The sequence below is a fragment of the Natrix helvetica genome (genome assembly GCF_964273705.1).
Source record: "Natrix helvetica genome assembly, chromosome: 5".
Lineage (NCBI taxonomy): Eukaryota > Metazoa > Chordata > Lepidosauria > Squamata > Natricidae > Natrix > Natrix helvetica.
The window spans coordinates 71,239,241-71,264,263 of record NC_138551.1 but is presented as its reverse complement, the minus strand read 5'-3'; the positions used below and the strand labels follow the sequence as shown (position 1 = coordinate 71,264,263).

Below are 25,023 nucleotides of genomic sequence, written 5' to 3'. Positions count from 1 at the left end.
GTAGCATGAGCAGTGTTGTAGCTATGTAACAACCCTACAGCAGGGATGGGTTCCCTGTCACTACGTCTTTTTTTCTCATGAGTGCAGTGCGCATGCTGCGCATGCAAGCACAGTGCAATAAAAATTGTTCTGCACATGCATAGAAACGAGAAACAAGATGGCAGCACTGGTGGCAACGCCCGAAAAACCGGTTTGGGGGCATGGCAGGCCTGGGTCACTGCCAGTTCCAGCGGCCCAGGCCGCCAAACCAGTACCGGTTCGGCCGAACTGGTCTGAACCGGTAGAAACCCACCACTGCCCTAAATAAGGTACATTGGTTGTTAATTTGTTTTTCAGAGTCAAGTCAAGATACTCGTTATGACATAAAGCTCTCCATGGTACAGGGCCTAATAATTTGAATGACTGATTGTCTCCCATGGTATCTATTCATCATATTTATTCAGACAGTAGTATCCTGTTCTGGGTCCATTGATTAAACATGTCAATTTTCGAGAACCACAGAGTGGGCCATCTCTATCACTGCACTTGCTTTTTGAATAGTATTGCACTGGAAATCCACTTGGCCCTCACTTTGTCTCTGTTGTGGTATCTCCAGTCTAGCTGGTTCAGGCAGGTTCTTTTATTGCTGTTGAGGTATGTGGTGTGTGTGTGTGTGTGTGTGTGTGTGTGTATGTTGGAGATTTCCTTCCATGTGGCAGTTAAATTTTATGCTCTCTTGTATTTTTTTTCTTTTTACATTTTACTGTGTTTTTAGTCTGTGGAGCCATCCAAAATCATCTGGCAGTTGGCAGCCTAGAAACATGACTAATAAATAAATAAAGCTTTACTTGTTCCATAAACCCTTTTGGGCTTCATGTTTTGTACAAATGTTATGCCACATCATTTTCCCAAAATATTTTTTAAATCTTTATTTTCAATGTTTACAAAATAGCTTTGGTTTTTGATTCCCGGAGTACTACAGTTGTTTAAATTCTGTTGTACTGAATCAACCATTAAAGTTTGAAAGTAAGCATTCATATTTGTGTTTAACTTGCTTTTAGATTAATTTATTTTCCACTAATTCTGTCTCAGTTTATTTTATGTACTATATGTGTTGTTGCTCAGTTGCTAAGTTGTGTCTGACCCTTTACAAACCCCTGTGGATCATAGCATGCTAAGGTCACTTGTCTGTCTTTGTCTCCCACAGTTCATGTTCATTGCATCGTTGACATTATCTAACCATTTCATCCTCTGCTTCCCCCTTCTTCTTTTGCCTTCAGTCTTTCCCAACATCAGGGTCTTTTCCAAGAAGTCCTCTCTTCTCATTTGATGGCCAAAGTATTTGAGCTTTGTCTTCAGTTATTGTCTTCAAACAACACTCAGGGTTGATTTCCTGAATTGATCACCTTGCAGTCCAAAGGATTCTCAAGAGACTTCTCCAGCCTCACAATTTGAAAGCATCCGTTCACTGATGCTCAGCCTTTCTTTTGATCCAACTCTCAAAACCATACGCACAGAGAGACACTAACATAAATTGGAAGTGACCATGATTTCAGTCTATCATCTTTAAATGAACAATTCCACATTTGAAATTAAGTTTATACATTTGATGAGAATATAAAGTTTCCTCAGATACCTCCAGATGCAAACACGTATAGTCATGGAGAGGCCAACTAACTTGCAAGATCTGTAAAGCTGCAACAACGCTGAATATATAGAATTAGTGAACAAATAGTAGGTTTAAACATTGGATTATTAGTGTAATCCCATTTCTCTTGTTAACTCAGTGAATTATGGAAGAAGTAATATACAAATCACTAGGTTATCATTCCATTTCAGACATTCTTGTTTCCCCCCCAGATTTTCTAAGCTTTTTTATGTATCTTTCTTTAAAACAACAAACAACAACAACAACAACAGCAACAACAACAACAAGATAGTATTCCATATACCAGAATCAAATAGCCTTGTTGGAATAAGTATTACGCTATCAAAATAACAGTTGGTTGTCACAAACATAAAGAATCAACATATCAAAAATGAATGATGCAATGAGGATGATGACAGTTCTGAGTGCAGCAATTGTTAAATAATTGTATGTTATAAATTTCAATGAAATTAATTATTGCCTGTAACGAGTAAGATCTAATTGTGTTTGTGTTCATTAGAACTATTTGTGCTGATATCGTGGATCCTGAATCTCGGGTTTTCAATGTGTTCTTCACTTTTCAATCTCTACATTCCATCTGTTGTCAGTATTTATTTTTGAACTATTATTGCCATTAAAGTAACATTAATTACGAATACTATTTTCTTAACATATGCGTAGTGATAATGAAACAATTTGTGAAGGGGGCAAAAAATATTTCAGGCTGTTAGTCTGAAATAAAATTGCAACTTGCTGCTGTATAACAGATCAGTATAAAAGATATTATAGGACAATGATGCATTGCTTAGCTTCCAAATTATGCATTATGTGGTTGAGCCACAGTTTACTTTCTAAACAAGTTTTAAAGTAATTGAAATGTAGCTATGAGAAATCTTTTCTTACCAGGGAAAGTGATTAAGACTTTTGTTCCTGTTCCATTGATTAAATCCCTCCCCCTTTATAAAGCTGTTTGTTCAGTAATGTGCAAATTTTCATTGCTTAAGAAATGAACAACCTATAGAAGTCAATTTTGATTGAAGAAATAGGACTGGGGAAAGGTTCATCTCCTTGCCATTGTTCTGAACAATAATATGAGATAACAAACAATTACTTGTATGGAAAGCAGTGCACAAAGTGGTTTGTTTAGCTGTGGCTTATTCAGTACACCTAGGGTCACAAAAAAACAACAGGACACAATCTACAGATTTAAAGATGCAATGATTGTATTCACATAGCACAATAAAACAAAGCTAAGCATTAGTTTAATGTGTGAATCTTGGCCTATGAATCAAATTCATAGTTCATCTACTGGTAATAGTGAATCGTCAATGCAAGTATTTTATTTTTCCTGAACTGTTCCTGAAATTCTCTCTAAGCCTAGTTTATTAATTGAAATAGGTGTATAGTCTGGACTGGAGATGATCGAGTCTTCTTCTTCAACCCTACAATGCAATTGTCAGTATGGGAGAAACCAGTGGATCTAAAGAACCGCGGTGATATTAACCGGATCATTGAAGACCCACCTCATAAACGCAAACTGGAAGCTTCAGCAAGTAACTAATGCTGTGATTATTTTTGTCTATTTAAACTTAAAGAGTGTGTTGCCAAAATGTTGAATGCTAATTTTGTGTTAGTCTTGATTGTGATTATTGGAAACTCTTCGCAAAGATTCTTTGCAGCAAAAAGTTTTGATTTCAGCAAAAGTTCCTGTTTATTATCTCTAAAACTGGGGTGGAGAACAATGGCCCTTTTATGATTTGTGGACTTCAATTCCCAGAATTCCTGAACTATGCTGGGTCAGGTGTTCTGGGAGTTGAAGTCCACAAGTCATAAAAGGCCCATCGTTCTCCACCTCTGCTCTAAAAGGATAATAGTAATGATTTAGGACCAGTTTATCTGATGGATACCATAGTTTCGTATAAACTAACCTTGCTATTGTGAGCATCTTCAGCTCTTATTCTTCATTTCTACAGCAGAAAATATACAACTGATAGGATAAGGGATCTAATCCTCTTACTGAAATTACACATGTTCTTGAATCCTTTCTTTCTCTCAATAAAATAGTTCCTTCCTTTAGAATGAGGTGGGTAGTTAAGGTGTTTTTTTTTACTTCATTTTATCCCTCTTATTTTGAAAGTAGGGTTTTTAAAATTATTTTTTAAACTTTCCTAGATTAGCAGATTAAATTAGCTTTGTGATCTGAAAAGCACTGTAAAATGTGTGGGCAGATGTATGCCTATATATTTCAGAGACAGAAAACTTTTAATGCCTTAAGGGCCATATCAAGCATTTGCATTATATTATAAAAGAACAACTTCCACCAGCCAGTTCATGGAGGATCTTTTTTTTTAAAGATTATAATGTTGCCTTACATCTTTGGAAGGTTCCGTTTATCTTCTTGAAAACCTGCCTAAACTCTCAAACACTGTAAAGAGAATGTTTTGAACTGAGCCCACTTTGATAGTTTGCTGTGATTCGTGGTTCCTTGTAGTCCTTGTAGTCCCTAGGTTCTTAGGAGCCGTGGTGGGATTCAAATAATTTAACAACCGGTTCTCTGCCCTTATGACCAGCTGAGTAGGCGGGGCTTGGTGGTCATGTGACTGGGTGAGCGTGGCCAACTCAACATCACTCAGGTCGATGGGCGTTTCGCCTTAGCTGTTACAATGTAATAAGGGTTAACAGGAGAGGCAGTTTCTGTAAGCAGGGCAATAAAAATTAGGCTAGAAACAACACCAGAATGTTTCCTTCCTGCCTTCCTTACAGGATTAGCCTTGTAAAGTGGGGGAAAAAAAGATTTCTTCCAGCAACCGGTTCTCCAAACTGCTTAGAAAGTTAACAACTAGTTCTCCCAAATAGGTGTGAACTGGCTGAATCCCACTTCTGCTTAGGAGTGATTCAAGTATTATTGGACTTTTTTGCACTTATCTGAATGTATCCCCTCATCCTAAAGATGTTTACATAGAAGTAAGTTTCTATGTAACGAGAACTGCCAATGTGTGCAAACGGTTAGCTGAAATGTCTTCAATTGTTAGCTGTAGCTTTTTCTACCATCGTATTTTGCTTGTTTATATTAGAAAAGCCTATGCATAACTTGTTTCATCCAAATGCGATATTGACCATTCTGCCCAGGGGATCTGTCTTGCAATAAACTATTATTTAACCCAGCTGTAGGTAGCGGATCTGAAAGATCCATCTCACTGGATTGATGGAAGATTTGGCAGAAATGTAGGTACTTCCATCCAAATGTGGTGTTGTTAATCAATCTTCCCCCACCAGAGACTTCTTAAATACATTTTTGGCTTTAAAAAGAATTCTGGCTGTCATGTTGAGATGTATTGCAAAATCTGAATATACAGAGGAAACCAGCAATGATGAACAAACCTGCAGTGCTTATTTATCTTCACTGAGGAAGGAAACATCCTCCAACTTAGCTGTTGTGTCTTTCCACATGTATAGCAGTAGTCCTGTCCCTAAGCATGGTATTATGACCCAAGTGGTCAAGGCAAGGGAAGACCTCTAGAGAATCCTTTATTGCTCTCAATATGCCATCCAATGATCGGTAAGGCTCCACCCTATGCTACCCTGAAGGCAGTCACCCTCAGTCTCCCAAACAACAATCCATATGTTACCAGGTGTTCTGAGTCTGACCCAACCTTAGCAGAACCAAGAAACAAACTCCTTGTCCCCCCAAAAAAACCCTCTTTATTTTGCTACTGTGAATTCATAGCATTCACACACAGAAAAGTCCAGGCAATAATCCTTCCAAGAGTTAACTGAAATACAGACCTTATCAGCTCCTTGGATAATTGCCAGGCTGGGAGCTGCCAGCCACAAAGCTGTAAATTAAACTCTCTTACACAGTCTCTGAGACACAAATTATGATGAGCAAATCTTCCTAAAGAAATCCGAACAGTTGTCTCCTATGACACCACTCCCTGTTTGCTTTTATTTGTTCCCCAGCCAGGGAGGGGCCATTCAGCATCTACGTGTGCCTTTCCTCCTGAGTTGGCTCCTGGTATTCAGCTGTTCTCCTCTCCTGACAGCTCTGCGCATATGTGCATCTGGAACAGACCCCAGCTGTTCCTCTTCCCCGCTTATCTCTGACTCTGAAGGCAGCTGGGGAATGTCAGACGGTCCTGGCTCTACCTCTGCTTCCAATGCAGGGCCTCCATCAGAGTCTTTCTCAGACTCCAGGCCCAAGTTCCTTCCCAGCCTCTTCATCATCTGAGTCTGCCGCCAGCTCCTCTGGCAGCTGGCGGGTCACAATACCAGGAAAGTCCACATGGCAAAGTCCAGGCATAATCTGCTCAATTGCATCCCCCAATGCCTGAGGGACCTGGGACGACATCATGCTCAGCCCCTGGCCTCTCCAAACATGCCAAGGGAGAAGTGCCATCCCGGTTGGATGGTCCCAGTTCTAATGCCTTCACCGAACTGGGCTCCAATGGGGTCATAACACATGGTCATATCATCATCGTCACCACCATCATCATCCTAGCACTTTCCAGCAGAGGCAAGGTCTGATTTTTTGGGGATCAACAAGTGCCATCTTTTGCAATCAAACGCAATATCCAGATCTAACTGGGCTTTTTTTCATGTCTGCATTTGTTGTATATCGCTATCTTTGCTACAGCCTGCCACATGGATGCTCACTATTTATATTAAAGTGGAAGGTGATATAGGCAATAGGGTTGAGTGCTGCTCATAGTACATGACCATACCACTATAGCCATTTCTCCTGCACTTTCCCTGTGTGCTTGAAAGTGAAAAGTCACATAAAATCAGATATAAAGCTATTGAAGACAGCCTCATCGCAACATGTTTTTCTTTTTAAATATCAGGGAGAACGCCTTTACACAATTTTATCTGAAATTTCATGAGATACATTTATGTTCTGTTTGAAGGTTGGAAGGCAAAAGAGAAAATTCCCTTCCTTGGGAATGACATTGAAGTTAGGAATTGCATGTACATGCTGACAGTTTAAGATGGACAAAGCAAGATGGGAATTATGGCTACAGGTAGTCCTTGACTTATGACCACAATTGGACTGGAATGTCAGTTGCTATGTGATGCAATTGGTCATGACATGATTTTATGTCCATTTTTACTGTGGTTGTTAAACAAATTCCACAGTTGTTTAGTGGATCTGTCTTGCATCGCTGGTTTTGTTTGCTGAACATCCAAATCCCAATAGGGGTGAGATGCCACAGTGGTAATGTTGAAGATGTGGTATAAGTCACTTTTGGGGGGATCATTGTAATTTGACCCGTCATTAAACAAATGGTCATAAGTCAAGGACTACCTGAAACATTTTGCACAATATATATTCTCAGGAAAGTTTCAGCCTGTGTTTTTGTGCCTGAAATAAATAGGGAGTTTCAGCAAATAACTGAATAAGCTGATTATATGCCATCAATTTAGTGTGAATTCTTAGAAACCACATGGCTAGCGGAAAAATAATACTGCACAGAAATCTACTGTCTAGTTTCCAAAGGATTCTTCCCAAAATGAAAGAACCTTTTGCTTGTTTATTTGCCTATTTGATCTTTCTTATTCACTGAGTTCTTTAAAAGTTCCTTAGGAATTTCTTTGGGTTGTTTTTAAAGTTTATTTTGTCATTTTAACGATAGCAGAGAGTCCTGCTGTCTTGGTTTCTTTCCTTCCCGACACACCCCTTTCTCTACTTGTATCAGCATTTCTGAGTATCAGTCTCTCTCTAAATCAGGGGTGTCCAAACTTGGGAACTTTAAGACTTGTGGACTTCAATTCCCAGAATTCCCCAGCCAGCCATGCTGGCTGGGGAATTCTGGGAGTTGAAGTCCACAAGTCTTAAAGTTCCCAAGTTTGGACACCCCTGCTCTAAGTAGTTTATAGTAAGGTAAAAGTGTGCAAATAGTTTTTAATAAGTTTTAAGTCGTTGCATAAATACTCTAAATAAGCCACGCTAAAATTATTGCTATTGAGACAGATGTTGATTTTGCGCAAAGTTGGTATTAATGTAATTTGAACTTTCATTTTGCTTATTAAATGAAAGGGAATCTAAAGCTGACAAAGCATAATTATTTTTTTAAAAAAGATATTGTACTTTAATAGCATCTCCTTCATGGCATATACGTATGCTTGAAAGGAATGAATAGGAAATGAAAAACTGTTTCACACCGATATGAGAATTCATGTTCATTGATGTTCATAACGATGTTGTTAATTTTATGTAATGAAACTCATTGTGTTTTCTGGATAATTGATTCTGCTACTTCTGAATGAAAAATTTAAGGTAGGTAAGCAATAGGTTAGTCTTGCGATAGAATGTATCAGCATGAAATTCCATATAAACTCCATTCCATATCAATCTCCCCTCTCCATGTTTTTCCCTCTCCTCCAACAGTTAGCAATTCCAGCTCTATTGATCATGCATGGCATCATTTGATGTGTTTTGGGCTTATCTACATAGAGTTATATTCTGCTGCTACTTTACTCTGGTGTGTGAATTGTGCTGTGTGATTAGGCAGACATTTTTTCGCCCACAATTGTGAAAGAGTTCGTTTAAAAAGAAAGCAGGAGAAAAATGACAAGGAGGCAAATTGCAAGCTGAAGGCTTAGGAATTATGGTCCTACTTTAAAGAAATAGATGACAATTTTGATCTACTTTTCAAAGAAGGCTTTGAACAACAGGAGTTTTAGAGCTTAAGGAGGTTTTGAACTTCAGTCAGAATCAGTAAAAGCAGCTCCTTGTCTTGTTCTGTTTTTTTGTAGCCTGTCTTTTAATAGGTCCTCCTTGAGGAATCAGTCTGGAATATTGTGTTCTGTTCTGGGAACTACAGTTCAAAAAGGACAATAACAAATTGGAGTAAGTTCAGAGGAGGGATTACCAAGATGGTAAAGGTGCTGGTAAACAAATCCTAAGAGGAATGATTAAATGATCTGGGTATTTTTAGTCCGCAGAAGAGACAATGGGTGAGACTTACGATAGCCGTCTTCCTATATCTGAAAGAATGACTCATAGAAAAGAGAGTGGGCTTAATTTCCTATTGCTCCAGAGCGAAGGATCAGAATCAGTGAGTTAAACCTATAAGGAAGAAGTTTCAGGCTAGAACTTGAATTTTCCATTGAATAAGCTGTCAGCAGTGGAACAGACTGCCACACAAAATCATAAATTTTCCTTTACATGAAGGCTTCAGAGGCTGAAAGTCATCTGTCAGAAATTCTTTAGTGGATGCTATAGCATTGAGCTGTGCTGAGAATGCAGTACTGCAGGCTAATTCTGCTGACTGCCAGCTGCCTGCAGTTCGATTCTCACTGGCTTCCTTGGTCGGTAAGATGAGAACCCAGATTGTGGGCAATATGGTGACTCTATGAACCACTTAGAGAGGGCTGTAAAGCCCTGCGAAGCGGTATATGTCTAAGTGCTATTGCTATTGAATTGGAGCTTTGATTAGCTTGTCTGTGGTCCTTTTTAATTCTGTGATGCAATAATACTATAAATCTGTGTGGGATTATTTGATTATATGCTTTTCTCAAAGAAACCCTTTTTTCAGGATTCTGTGTCAAAGCCTGTTTGGCTCCTTAGAGAATTAAAAATTCACAGCTGGAAGCTTTGAGAAATCGTGCTTGAAAATGGATTAAAAGATTGATTGGGGATGTACTGAACGAGACTTAATCAGAAGCAAGAACAATGGATTAAAGCGAAACAAAACAGCAAGACTCCTGATGGACATAATGTCTCTTGAAGTAATACATTAGGAAAAAGATTAGTATGCTTAAACTAGGGTCACAAATCAGGAGATGCAAAACAAAATGAAAGAAAATAGCCAACCACTAGCTGGAATTAAAATAAAAAAATTACATTTTTCTTTGCTGATATCTAGTGGTGATTTGCATCTTTGCAGCCCAAATCCAATATGCTTAAACATGACTTTTTTTAAAATGTTTGCCTCATTGGTCCATTCAATGTATTATTGCTTGAATGAATGAATGTCTAAACAAACAAACAAACAAATGGATGTGTATTTCTTAATTGCAAATAAATGGGTGGTCCAAGCCCAACTCTCATTCATTCAATAATATTCAGATAGGAGAATTAACATAAAGTAACTTAAAGCCTGGGAAGGAATGGCACATCTCTCACATTTCCTTTACAATCTCTAGTACTTGGTTCAAAATTAAAAGAAGTCTGTAGCATTTCTGTAGATTTATACCATGTATATTTGTTGTTCAATTATTTTAATATGACTGTACACCGCCCCGAGTCTCTTTTGAGAGGGGGGCGGTCTAGAAATTGAATAAAGTTAAGTTAAGTTAATAAATGTTATGAAAAGGTAAAAACTTTCATGAGCCGAAGCTCACTTAATCAAATGTATGAAGTAATTAAATTGATACATGATTTAAACCAGGATGATGCAGGGGAAAGAGAAGGGATAACAGGATGGTTATACAATTACAGGTTCCTGGTGGGTACCTTATCAATCAATTAACATTACACAATGTGTTAACACACAAAAACACAAAACACAACAAACCCTTTTGTTTGCTGAAATCTTCTGAAATTCAGGTAGTCCTCAATTTACAACAGTTCATTTAGTGACCATTCAAAGTTACAACAGCACTGAAAAAAGTGACATGATTGTTTGTCACATATACAACAATTGCGGCATCCTCATGGTTCAAATTTATGATGGTTGCAATATCCCAGAGTCATGTGATCACCTTTTGTGATCCTCCGACAAGCAAATTCAATGGGGAAGCCAGATTCAGTTACTGAATTTACTGTTACTAATTTAACAACTGCAGTGAGTCACTTTAATAACTGTGACAAGTCAGGTGGTAAAATGGGGCAAAACTCACTTACCAAATGTCTCACTTAACAACAGAAATTTTGGACTCAATTGTGGTTGTAAATCAAGGACTACCTGTAGCCTAAAACCTGTTGGTCTACGTAAGTGCAGAAATATCCCAACTATGCTAGTATGTTCGATTTTTAGTGGGATGGATACTATAAGATCTGTGATGAAGTGAGTGTCATGGGTGGCTAAAATGCTTGGATATCACCTTGTCCAGGTTTCGAGTTCTGAAGTCAAACTTTTGTCCATGAATTATTTTGGTTGAAGTTTTGTTTGCTTGTCCTACATAAAAAGGGGCATTGATGACAGATGATATCATATGCCATAACAGAAGAAGAGTATGCAAAAGCATTCTAATCTTGTGTGTGAAGTGTGGAAGCAAACAGACATCTGAGAGTATCCTGACATTAGATGCAAGATTGTGTTGTTTCTTTTGGCTTCTAAGAATCTCATTCAGGTTAGGTGTTTTTAATGTATGCAGGTGTGAGCCTGCCACCCATTGCCTGAGAAAGTGTATCATTATTGTCCAGAATGTGATGAAGCTTATTTATAATACATTTGGATCAGTGGTGGTATGCTGCCGGTTCGCACCGTTTCAGGCGAACTGGTAGTGGTGGTGGCACGAGGCTCCGCCCACCCACCCAGGCATCATCACAGACCTTCTGCGCATGCCCAGACATTCCGTGTGCTAAGCGCTCATGCTCCCACGATTGAACCGGTAGTGAAGAAAATAGAATACCATTACTGATTTGGATGACTTGATTGTAAGCTGTAGGTAACAAGCAATGATATTCTGTTGATCTATTTTTGTGGGCTGTCTATTAACATAGGCATTGATCTGTATATTGATCTTGCTGGATAGGTAATACAGTCTACTGAATTTATAGATAATGGATTTGGGAGTGTATTCTAGATGAAAGTCACGTTAGTCTGCTTAATGATGTGTTGGTTGTCCTGAAGAGTGTTGATATCGATACACCTACACCGAAATACATTACAGATAGTCCTCGACTTACAACCGTTCACTGTGACCTTTCAAAGTTACAACAGTACTGAAAAAGTGACTTATGACCATTTTTACACATGTGACTGTTGCAGCATCCCCGCGGTCACATGATTTACATTTGGATGCTTAACAACTGACTCACATTTAGGACAAATGCCGTATCCCAGGGTCATATGATCGATCACCTTTTGTGTCCTTCTGGCATGCAAAGCCAATGGGAAAACCAGATTCACATAGCAATCATGTTACTAATGTAACAACTGCAGTGGTCCATTTAACAAATGTGGCAAGAAAAGTCATAAAATGGGACAAAATCCACTTAACAAATGTTTCACTTAGCAACAGAAATTTTGACTAGATTGTGGTCATAAATTGAGGATTGCCTGTATTGTGTAGTTTTATTGTGACATTAAGGAACTGGGCTTTTATTACTTCAAAACTGATGGTGGGCTAAAAATCATTGAGGTCATGATGGAGGTTGATGAGAAATAGTACTTAGTGGCTAAGATATGATGGATGGATGGATGAGATAGATTTGTATCCTCATCCAGAAATGCACATTATCTATCTCTTCTTTTTTCAGATAAGTTTGTATTTATTTAACTTCCATAGAATACAATGATTTTACATTGATAAATGGTACCAAGTTAAGATAAACATTATTTAGAAATATTCATATGTTACTTTGTTATTTATTTTTTTAAAAAAAAAAACCTTCTCATTGTATCTTTTTCCCAAGATGGAATGGAAGACTTTATATTTCTTATAAATGGGTGACCTTTATATATTTGTTATATTTCTCCTATTTTCTTCTTAAACTCAATTTAATTCTAAAAAGTAGGCAATTCCAGTGCCTTTTGACCAATATCCTTTGAAGTTGTTTGCTTCCGATAGCCTCTTGAAAGAAGTTATTTGTTCCCACACTGAAAGAATAACGTTTAAGTGTATACAATGTTCTTCTTTCTAGACGTTTTTAGGTGCCTATGTGGTGATAAAGATTTTATAGCTGCTTAATACCATATTCTTGTGGAAAATTAGGTCCAATAAGTCAGAGCATCTTTTTGTGTACATTCTTGATGCCTACAGTGTGTGTCTTTCATGGAGTAAGAGCAATTGGTGCTCTCCAAAAAGATTACTGGGATTCAAATATTCCAAATTCTTATTTTTGGATAAAGATTAAACAAGATTCTAATTGTTCTGAGATTAGAGTTTTATTGAAATGTTGTCAAGTGTGTTAGCAAAAACGTCTTATAGGTGATAAACTTTTAACAGCTATTGATTGTTACCCTAATTCAGATGTGGGGAACCTCAACCACATTACTGGATGTGGGGGCCTAACCCTTTCCAAACATGGCCATACATTCCTATTATTTGGAGTTGACTTGTGCAATGAACTATTTGTTGATTATTGCAAAGTTTATGCTGTAAATTTACAATGAATACAATGTGGCTTTTGTTTATCTGTTTACAGTGATTTTTCTTTGAATTTCTTCATAGTGCTTACAAATCATTTATGGTATGTTTCCTTTATAGTCTTCTTAAATGAGAGGACTGTTTTATGGAGGATAATAAATCCTTGAAAGAGGATTCATAGAATCAGTTCATTAAGGTCCTAGAAAATGGACATTAATGATACTTCTATCTGGTGTAACATTCCCACTTCTGTTACCCTTGCCTGATCCTTCAAGGATTGTTTACCTGTTTGTTACATACATACATACATACATACATACGTACGTACGTACGTACGTACGTGCGTGCGTGCGTGCGTGCGTGCGTGCGTGCGTGTGTGAAAAGAATGTGATTGGTTGCACAATGAAATCAGTTCATTATCAATGCTGTTTTTATTTGCCAAGATTAACTAATGTGCACTTAGAGAACATTATTTGTGCATAATCCTTGCTTCCAGATGTGCTGGACTACAGTTCCTTGATTCCTAGCAAGTACTAAAACTATAACACACTAACCTATTAAAAAGATAATTAGAGAGTTAAAGAAGGAAAGGGAGGTTTAGGTGTATGTAATGCACATAACTGTAAAAAAGAATTCTAAACTAAATAGTGAGAAGAACAAATTACAATTGACTTTTTAAATCATTTGTAATGGCCAGAGCAAGGGAAAATTTAGAAACTGAACCAAGTCTAATAAAACAAAAGTTCAACTGGCTGATCTGGTTGGTTTAATGACATATTTGTCACTAACTAGTTTGTTTCCTTTTAGCAGATAAAGATGGCACAGATCCAGAAGATATGAATGATGACAGCAGCATCAAAATAAAGAGAAACAAGTAAGTCTTAACAGTATTTAAAAGAGAGAGAAAGACAGATAGAGAGAGAAGGAGAAAGCAAAACCAGGCAAAAACAATTCATCCACCACCACCTCCACCTACTTCTCCTCCACCTCCACCATCATCTTAGGCACAAAGACACAAGTCATGATCAGACCATATTGCATACAGTTTTGGTCACCATATTATAAAAAAAGATGTAGGGACTCTGGAAAGAGTGCAGAAAAGAGCAACAAAAATGATTAGAAAGCTGGAGGATAAAACCTATGAGAACAACTGCAGGAATTGGATATGTCTAGTCTGGTGAAAAGAAGGACTAGGGGTAACATGATAGCAGTATTCCAATATTTGAGGGATATCATAAAGAAGAAGGTGTCAACCTATTTTCCAAGGCAAGAAAGAAGGCAAGACAAGAAACAACAGATGGAAAGTAATCAAGGAGAGATTCAAGCTAGAACTAAAGAATATTTTTTCTAACAGTGAGGACAATTAACCAGCAGAATGACTTGCCTTCAGAAGTTGTGGATGCTCCATCTCTGGAAACTTTTAGGAAGAGTTTGGACATCTTCCTGGTATGGAACAGTATAGGATCTCCTTCTTGAGCAGGGAGTTGGACTAGAAAATCTCCAAGGTCCCTTCCAACTGTTATTCAGTTATCTTCAAAGATGCTCCAGAGCTGTAGTACAATCATTCTAAAAATGAAATGCATTATCCTTATGAAATTTTGAATTATATTGAGCCCCAATAAGTCAAATTCAGAGAATATAAGGATTGGAAGGTCTCTTCCAGATAATCTAGTTCAAACTCTTACCCAGTAGAGTAACCCCATAAAATAACATCTCTGACAAATAATCATCTACCCTCTTTTTAAAATTTCCAGAAGAAAAGTTTACTGTGTCATTGTTGAATAAATGTTATTGTTGGGATTATTTCTTGATATCCAATCCAAAATAATTTCTTTATAATTTAAAGTCCTTGCTTCTTGCTTTGTCTTTTGGATGCATTGTATAACTGAGGGAAAATGCAAATATATACATTGTTTTCTGATTCAGGCCATCAAATATTGATGATTGATAGATATAGATACAGAGATGGATGGATGAATGGACGGATGGACAGACAGACGGACATAATTTCAGTTAAACAGGAATAGGTTGAAGACCAGATGAATCAATGAATGTGCTCTCCTCCTTTCAGGGAGCAATTACTGCATTGCACTGCAAAAATGGCCACTCACAAATGAGGAATACCTAATTAAAGAAAGAAAAGAAAGAAAAGGCTTGTTTTGGTCTAATCTTGCTGATCTTGAATACACATTGATTGAGGCGAAATATAAATTCTGCTGATGGTCTCTCCTGGACCAAACTTGACTGTTTTGCTCCCAGTGGACTAGTAACAACATAGATACTATTGTGGAAATTACACCTAGTCTGATCCATTGTGAGGGTCAACATGGGATTTACTTACTGCTTAAAAACTATAAGGCAACCCAAACAATCCCTTTCTTATTTAGCATTTCAAAGATGAGCATGGACTTCTTGTGATCTCTTTCTTCCTTCAATGATCATGGACTTCTTGTGATCTCTTGCTTTTTTACCATTTCCTAAATTTACCTTTTAGTTTCATTATAATTCCAGAGATAAGCATGTGGATGTACACTTAATTTATTAAAGGTTTTAAAAAGGGTTTGAATCCCCAACTATCTCTTTAAAAAGTTATATGAGGGAAATATTATTGTCTATCTTGTTAAAATATGGAAAACCAAAAATCAGTCCTCCAAAGGGATAAACGGAACTGATCTAAGTGGTTACTCAACCATGTCAATGGAAAAGATACCACTGCATATCAATATTATTTTTCTTGTGGTGCTAGAATTTAAGGAATAACTCACAGCTCACAGCAGAGTTAGACAATGTTTTTGTTCTCCTTGTAACCTGGCACATTAAGTGCATCTATATGCTTTACCCTTACTAAGTTTCTATAGCATCTGTTGAGGAGTATCCTTGAGCTGAATGCAAAAATAGCTGGTTTCTATCTTTGCAGCTACTTTTCTATAATATGCAACATTTGAACCTTAATCAATTGAAGGAATATAATAAATCTAAATATCAAAATATCCTAGTGACAGTTACACCAGCATGGATCGCTATATAATGGACTGTTTTAGTCCTTATTAGTTCAACAAGATTTGTTTGATTATGGATAATATATATATATATATATTGATAAAATAATGATTGTGAGTGGTGAGTTTTTTTATCTATCAGATGTCCACTATTCAGGCCAAAACAATTTTGCACCTTCCTGTATTCTGGAAAGATTGAATAAAACTCTTATATATATTTTATATGAAGACAGTTTCTATGACATTTGTAGGAAGTTTAAATAAACATATGTGTAGTTGTTGTTGTTATTATTATTATTATTATTATTATTATTATTGTATTTCATATTTTTATTTCTTTTTTATATTTAGATAGATATATGACATTTAAAATGATGCAATATTAAGAAAGTATGGTTCAACTCCATTTATGTTTCCTTCAAACTTCAGAATTTTAATATACTGGTTTAAGAGTGCTTAATTTGCATAATGCTTTAATTCATTTTTTTTTCTTTTATGGCAGTTTTAGCTGCAAGTATAAGTGCACAACTATTACATTTGTTAAATCACTTTAATTAACTATACTGGAAGAAAGAGATTCTCTCTGGCTACCTTTGCTGATGATTTAACTTTCTGGTTCCCATCAATTTCACTGAATATAAATACTTGGTAGTTACCAGAAATTAGATTGGAAGTTTCATAGATCATATTATGGAATATTATAACTTGGAAGAATTAAAATAGCTAATACAATATCCAAGTCACTATTCTAATATGAAAAGTGACATTTTGATAGCTTTAGTGCTACTAATGACATGCAATATCCATTTTAGTGTAATTTAAGAGTGAATTTTTTAATGCAATTATGGATGGCATGAAGATAATACTGTAAGTTAGGGCCCATATTGCTTAACTGGGGAATGTAATTTATTATCTGAAAGTAAATTTTAACATTTCTATTACAATTACCCTCCCCCCTCACCTGTTTCTAATCTGTAGTTCCCCTGGTGTCCAAGTTGTATCACTACTGAAAGTCAGTCTCCTTTTATTAAGTTTTTGAAATGAGTTTCCTAAAATATGTGATACATTTAAAACAGTAATTTGATTGAAAATACGAAAGAATCATTTGCATCTGGTGACATTTATTGGTTTGTTCTGCAGCCACAGAATCTGGAAACAGGTAGTCTAATATATAGATTTTCTCAAAATATACTTCATTAGAAGAATTGGATATCAGATGTCTTCCTTTTTAAAAAAAATTCAACACTCCAGAAATTAGCCCATCAAGTTAAAAAGTGTAAATAGATCATATTTGATTTTACTGCTATGGTTATTTTAAAAAATATGTTGCCGATGAGACCAAATATAATGGCTAGATGGCAGTGCTTTATTTAGCCTGTTCTCTATTTGCTGTATTGTTCATTATTTCTTCTTAAAGAAGAAACAAGTAGAAATTAAATTGGGATTTAAGGAGGGACTGATGAAGTTTCTTCTTTTAAATTTCTTGACAAGACGAACATGAACAAGTTAGGTTGCTTTTATTCCAGCAATTGTCTGCATAAATCCTGCATTTTTTTAAGAAGTGATTTGCCATTGCTTCCTTTATAGGGCTGAGAGAGAGTGGCCCAAGGTCACCCAACTGACTTTGTGCCTAAGGCAGGACTAGAATTCCCCATCTCCTGGTTTCTAGCCTGATATCTTGACCACTGGGCCAAGCTGGCTTTCAGTTAAATCACTATTACAGACCACATCTTCTCTTTGTATCTGTTATGTATCTCCCAGAAAACAGTATCTTTTTGTGTCCCTTCTTTGATTTTTTTCTTGACTAAACAGATAGTGATAGAAATAGAAGATGAAAATATCTTCTTGTTTTGATTTCCAAGTTCTACCACCTTAAAGTAGGAAATGTCATGTGAATATTTTTTTTCTTGCCAAATGCTCCCAAATATATTTTGTGAATACTTTCAGACCCCAATGAGTCTTGCCAATAGGAATAGATTCAGCAATACATCAAACACCTAGTAGGCTACTTCACTTTTAGTTATTGTTTTCAGTTATTTTCTTGTCATATTTTTCCCTACCCATCATCTTTTCCTTCTCTGCCATGTCTTATTATGTGAAAAACAAAACAAAACAAAAAACAGAACAAAACAAAATCCCAAGGGGTAAATTCTTCTTGTGATTCGTTGAACTTCTCAAGATGTCCATGTTATCAAGCATCATGTTCATCTTTAGGGATTCTTTATACATTTCACTGGGCACACAAAGTAATCTATTTTAGATCTTTGCCTAAATCAACAAATATTGGAAATCAGCTTTTGAAAATGATGCAGATACTTGGAAGGAAACTACTGGCAGTAGCCCTTTTCCTGCATAGGTTTTTAGACTATTTGAAAAAGCCAATTTTTAAATGGGTTTAAAGTTTGTTCTAACACCAGAGCTTTGTGGTGTTGCATTTAACTAAATAACATGATAACGCATTGTCTCAGATTAAAATTCAGCATATACTTTCTAAATTCACTACGGAGAAAAATATGTTGCTTATATTTTCCTAGAGGTTCCTGCGCTCTAAAGTTTACCAAGAGTTTAAAAATGCATATATCACTTTGTGTGTCTCTTCTATTATTTAAGATTGGAAAATTCACAGAACGCGGCGCTAGAAAAAATTACAATGGAAGAGAAAAATGTAAAAACATCTGAACATCAGATTACCCTCCCTTTGGAGGAACGTATTACCCATTTTCGCGATATGCTTCTGGAAAGAGGGGTAAGAAATTGCCTATGGTTTTCCTGATTCCTGTAATATTGGGCAACATGATATAATCCTAATATATGTAATAGATATATTACAACAGACTAATGGTTTAGATTGGTTGTTAATATGTTCTTATCAATAGATAACTCCACTGTTTACTATTATGTTATTGCCATTACTGTGCACAAGCTTAGCTTTTTTAAAAAAGAAAACCATAATAACATGATTTGTGCTTATCAAGTTTCTTGATCCTATCCGTGTATTGGGTATGGTCTAATGAAAAGAATGAGTAGGTTTTTCCATAATACCAAAAGGGGACATGATAGCATTGTTCCAATATTTGAGAGACTCAAATTACCTAATAATTGGATCCGTAGAGAAGCTATTTCAGTGTATTGAGTTACACTCACATTCCAATTTCTGATCTCTGCCTAATCTTAGATAATTATAGTATCCATATCTCTAAACTATTAAATGTACATTTAATTATTTGACATTCTTCATGAGGATCTTCTTTTAAGTTCATCATTACGACATCATAAAATTATACAGTTTAAATTGTGAAAGAATCCATTTTGGTATATTAAAATTATTGGCCCATTATGCAAGCATTTATTTAGCAGCTGTGAGCCAATGAAAGTCCCTGAGTTTAATATTTTTGTTATATTTCATCCTACAGTAGTAGTATTTGAAATTCCAGGACTAAAAGGGAAATCACTCTGACCCTTGTAATGCGATCAACACTCTCCATTTTGGCAGGATGCTGGTTGGAAGGGAAACAATGTTATGATCTTCTCTGTCCAAACATCTGTAATGTATGAGATTACATTGCAGAGAAGCAACTCCTGTTATACGATGTTTGGATGCATTGATAACTAAAAAAAGTAAATTTAGCATCAAGGAAAGAAACATGTTTTGAAATTAATTGGGTGCTCATGCTAGCCTTTAGAGATTCATTTTGCACTTATTTTTAGTTAACTTCACTCGTAAGTTGCTTTGAAGACCAATCTTATGTATTTATTCCACATCGTCTAAAAGTATGCTATAAATCATTAAAATTGGTGATGGTTTTTTTGAGTTCTCTGCACACACGTCATAATCTTTATACTTTGATTTTTCTTCAGAAACAATAGCCACATTTCCCATTAGAAGTAAAGACTTGTGAACAAGAGGACATGAGGCAGGAGTAGCTGTGCTAGACAGTTGCAATAAGTACAATCCTAAGCATTTGGCATGCTAAACGTAATAGTTTTAATTGTGATATATATGTTTGTTGATTAGAATCTAGTACATAAAATTTGTAAACTGAAATTGTTTTCTGGCACAATCACCAGAACCTAATGAACAGTTATAGGTGGAAATTGGAGATTATTTAATACTGAAGTTTGGTAATTTGTACTGTTATCCATCTGCTACATACTTTGCCATACAGGTAATCCTTGTTTTTGCATCAGAAACAACTGTTCATAGTTATAATGATGCTGAAATATAAACTTTGTAACCAATGCCTTTTCGGAGTGGAGAAGAGAAATGTGGGCATTGGTCACAAAATTGACTCCCGTGGAACAGCGAGATTGATTGAGCAATCTACATCTTCCTGAGCTGCTTTACTTCATGATGCAAGGTGTCTTTAAAAAGTTAACCACAAGCTAAAAAGATCAGCTCTATGATTTTAGTTCATTGATTAGAACTCTCCTTGCTTTTCTGCTTTACGCTGATAAGACTCTAATCAATTTTAAATGAAAGGTTTTTTTTTTTGCCTCCTAAGCTGCTGCTGCAGGGAGCTACCAGCACATTCCTTTCAATGTGCATTCCCCATTATGTGCCTTCTGAATATCTACTCTGAATGTAAATAGAAGCATTAATATTTGCACTTTTATCCAGCTTCCTCATGAGTTGAGTTCTGGAAATCTTTCCTGCTGTTTGGGGTCACACAACTATTTGGGGACCATATCTTTCTGGTGCTCTAAAGCAGGGGTGTCAAACTTGCAGCCTGTGGGCCAGGTGCATCACATGCAGGCCACGCCCACCCCAGCTCCGCAAAGGCAAAAAAACATAGTGATTTGTCACGTGACACGATCAAGTTTGACGCCCGTGCTCTAAAGCAAAGGAAAGCCTGAATAAAATTATAAGCATTGCTGCAGTCACATGATATTCACAACTGCCTTGCATAACCAAGTTGCCAGTTTCAATTGTTGTGGTCCCTAAAGGAAGACTACCAGTGGTGGATCTTTGGTCCTGTTGTGGAATGTCATCAGGCAGGAGGGGCTGTATTCCAGAGAAGCAAGAGACAGTGAAGTCTAGATAATTTGGTTGAGGGGAAGAGGGTCAAAAGAGCTTCTCCCTAGGAGTTCTTAGAGTTATACCTTTAGTGGTGCAAGTAGATGGGTTTGGTTTGGAAAGATTTTTATCTACAGGTGAGGAACAATTAAGGAAACTGATTTGAAGTAACTCAGAATGTTGTTCTTGGTTTTTGAAGTCATACAGGTGAGGAGTAGAAACATTTTTCAGACTATCCCAAGCCTACTGGATATGACTACTAGAGTCTGGTATGGAAGTGCAGCTAATTTCCTTATCCAAGTTGTAGCCTGAAGGTTCTGGAGACTTCTTCTGTGTAATGTTTTGGTGATATTTTGGTTTGTTCTAATAAAGGAATTTTCCTCTGATGAGTTTAAGACTCAACTGTACATAAACTTGGTTAATTTTTTTAGCACTTCCAATAAAGGAGGATGGAAAATGTACGCAGAGACCAACTGAGTGCCAGTAACTTTTATAGTGGATTATTCCAATGTCTTTTCAATTTGAAACCTCTTGAATTGCTGAAATGCTCAGAAAACCTCTGAACAAAAGCTGAACTTCCGTAGAAAGAGTAAAAGATGAATAAGTATTCATCTGAATACATGCTGGGTGAAGAATATTTGCTGAAAAAGTAAATCGTAGATAGCAAGTGGAATGGACATAATCATTCTATTATTAGATTTTCAATCACTGTATGTGACAGTATACTTTCAGTTCTTTTTAAATAAAATGGTCACTTTTTATTTAATTCCTAGTTTGAGGAAATTAATCATTTCTTTTTCCTACTTCTAATAGCCCATTTTATTTTTAATCTAAATTCCTGTGATGATTTTTTGCTTGTGCTAAAATAATAATTTAGATGATTGACAATATCATTCAAAACATTGTACACTGTAATATTACTTTAATAAGATATTGGTACCTAATTCTGCACCCTTGTGGTACAGTGGTTAATGGTTAGAGTGCAGTACTGCAGGCTACTTCTGCTGGCTGCCGGCTGCCTATAGTTTGGCAATTCAATTCTTACAGGCTCAAGGTTGACTCAGCTTTCCATCCTTCTGAGGTCGGTAAAATGAGGACCCAGATTGTTGGGAACAATATGCTGTTTCTGTAAACTGCTTGAAGAGGGCTATAAAGCACTGTGAAGCAGTATTTAAGTCTAAGTGCTATTTCTATTTTATTCTCAAGCCTTTAAACGTTGTTTATACAGTATGTCTTCCATTAACATTTTTTTCTCAGGTCTCTGCATTTTCCACATGGGAAAAAGAACTTCATAAAATTGTGTTTGATCCACGTTATCTTCTACTAAATTCAGAAGAACGTAAACAGGTGAGTTTTTGTTTTGGAAGCTTTTTAAAAGAAATACAGGCTATAATATAAAATTGATCATAAATTTTAAATATTATTACACTTTAATGACCTCATTAAAGGTCAAATTATATTGTCATTTTTAGAACATCAATAAAAATGTACGCTAAATCAGAAGTGAATTATTAAATCACATATTTTAATAGCCAGGGAGATTTCAATCAGCTTTTACCTGATGTAATGAAGAAAGTCTCAGATTATTCTCTATTGAGAGAGCATTTTATGATAGGATGTTATCACCAACAAGTGATAACTCTGTCTTGGTACACAACATTTTATAAAATGCATGTTTCATTTTAATTTGGTCTGCATAAGACATCATCAGTAACCATGACGTGTGTGCATAAAATTGGGGGTATTTGACCCTTATGTTTTCAAGTTGAAATTTTAAACATTTGAGTTTAATTAATAACTAATACAAAATGTCCTGTACATTTAATAATTGACTAACTGTTACATTAAGAGAGTTAGTTCACTGATTATATTAGAATGTATCTGAGGATTATCCTCAAAGATTTCTATCTTACATAGGTTACATATTGTATCTAGCATTTAATACCATGGACTTCAACTAAAATTATTTAAGTTGAAATATTCTTTCTTTCATTGCAAGAACAAGGACTGGTGATCCCCAAGTATGGTTGTATTACAATTTCCAGTCATACTGTGGTGAAGAATGCTAGAAATTTTCTGCAAAATTTGAAGCATCAATGATTCTCAATATTTTTTATTGCACTTGAGCATACCAGCTTGAAAAATACAATGCTGGATGAAAAGAAAGCTTTTCTATAAAAGCTGTTGTTAATATTGTGCAGATTAAGGAGACCATCTTAAACTGGTATTGGTTGTCATTAATGGGCAGAAAACTATTAGTTTTCTAATTTTTTTTAATGGCCATTAATTATAATTTATTTTTATTGAATTTGTTATAATGAGAAGGGATGTTTCTGTGATTTTCTGTCCTGTGTGCCAAAGTTTACTGCAAATGGATGCCTCTTGATGTGTGTGTGTGTGTGTGTGTGTGTGTGATAGATAGATAGATAGATAGATAGATAGATAGATAGATAGATAGATAGATAGTAGAAAGATAGATAGTCTATTTACAAGTAGAAGGATATATTTGGGTCTGACCCTTTGTTGATGCCTACAAAATAATTTTAAAATTACTATTTTAATTCATTCTTTCTTCTATTTTTTAAAAACAGACATTAAATTGACATTAAATGTAAACATTTTGGTGAGGCATCTCTCTCTCTCTCTCTCTCTCTCTCTCTCTCTCTCTCTCTCTCTCTCTCTCTCTCTCTCTATATATATATATATATATATATATATATATATATATATATATATATATATATATATATAATCAAAACATAGATGCATTTTTACCCTAAAATGATTGTGAGGATTTAGAATAAGAAGCAGTAGATCTGAATATTTCACACAGTTTTCATTGGTTAAAATGTCAAAGTTTTATTTGATATTTTTGATTACTAGGAAAAAAGGAAAAAAAGTAATATTTGATGAAGGCATTACATGAGGCTTGATTTGCTATTTTGAAAGATTAATGCACAAAGTTAGTTTATTTATCTCACTTTTAATAAACCTTCTGATAAACTGGCAAAGCATAAGAAGCAATGGTCAAAAGTCAAAAGAAATATGCATGATTAAATGATGCTGAGGCTAAAAGCTAAATCTTTGTGCAGATTTCCAGAACTAACAATAAATGAATTCTCTTCGAAATAGGGGCGATGGACAATTTATAGGAAACATTAAAAACCTACCTGTCTATTGTGCAGAATAGGATAATAGACTGAAAGTTTTGTGTTCATCTGAAATATTTTTGATTAATATGTATGGGGCCATGGTTGAGTTGAAGATTTCCCTGAAAAATTATTGCTATCAGATCTGGGATACAACAAGATAAATGAGTGGCAGAAAAAAAAATGCCAGGTTTTTTTAAAAAAAAAACTTATTGGTGCTGTCTCACTGTTATTAATATGCATGCAGTCCATCTCTGCTATCCTACTTCATATAAGTAGAAAATCATAATGATAGATACGGAAGTCTTTTGGAGAAAATTCATATGCATCCATGGAGGGGCAGGGATCAAAGTGCCTAAGATGTTGGATACTGCGGAGTGATCTGTGTGCTGCACCTTTGAGAAGGAGCGCAGCTTGGATTGCAAAACGTGATCACTATCTGACACAATTTCACATCCTTTTGTGGAGGTCTCTAAGAAAAAAAAAAATCTCAGTTTTTCATAACTATGTAAGTGCTTTCAACGGAGTGATCTGTGTGCTGCACACTTTCTGAATTGACTGTTTTACCCCATTGCCTCTGAGAACATTGTGTTAGGATGGATCCTTACATAAACACAAAAATGCTGGCCTGACAATGGGAAAAGTGTGCAGCGATTGCTTGGCAACAAGTTTTAGGTTGCACTTTCCAGACTTTTCCTTCCATGCCAAATAAGAAAAGAAAAGTTAGCTGAGTCCTGAACTGGTTCAAATTCTAGGGAGAGTTTCATATTTTTTAAAGTAGGATTATACCCTGTTTTGCTGATAAGGCATTTTCTGTACTTAACTAAAGGATCTGAAAAGGAGAAGATATAATTTTATTAGAATACCCTAAACACTAGGAACTTGGTGGATCAGTGGCTAAGATGTTGAGCTTGTCAATCAGAAAGGTTGGCAGTTCAGCAGTTCGAATCCCTAGTGCCGCGTAATGGAGTGAGCTCC

General features: G+C 35.9%; 1 protein-coding gene across 3 annotated transcripts in view; it reads left to right on the top strand.

Annotated features, from left to right (window-relative positions):
• TCERG1L (transcription elongation regulator 1 like) overlaps positions 1–25,023 on the top strand; it is a 210,997-nt gene that overhangs the window by 171,946 nt on the left and 14,028 nt on the right. Inside the window, exons 8-11 of one of the 3 annotated variants that reach the window (XM_081955683.1) lie at positions 3,026–3,180; positions 13,694–13,757; positions 18,493–18,628; positions 22,154–22,243. In XM_081955683.1, the coding sequence (XP_081811809.1) occupies positions 3,026–3,180; positions 13,694–13,757; positions 18,493–18,628; positions 22,154–22,243 (445 nt within the window). Of the gene's footprint in view, positions 1–3,025; positions 3,181–13,690; positions 13,758–18,492; positions 18,629–22,153; positions 22,244–25,023 lie in introns of all 3 variants that reach the window. The other 2 variants (XM_081955682.1, XM_081955684.1) reach the window with 2 other exon arrangements.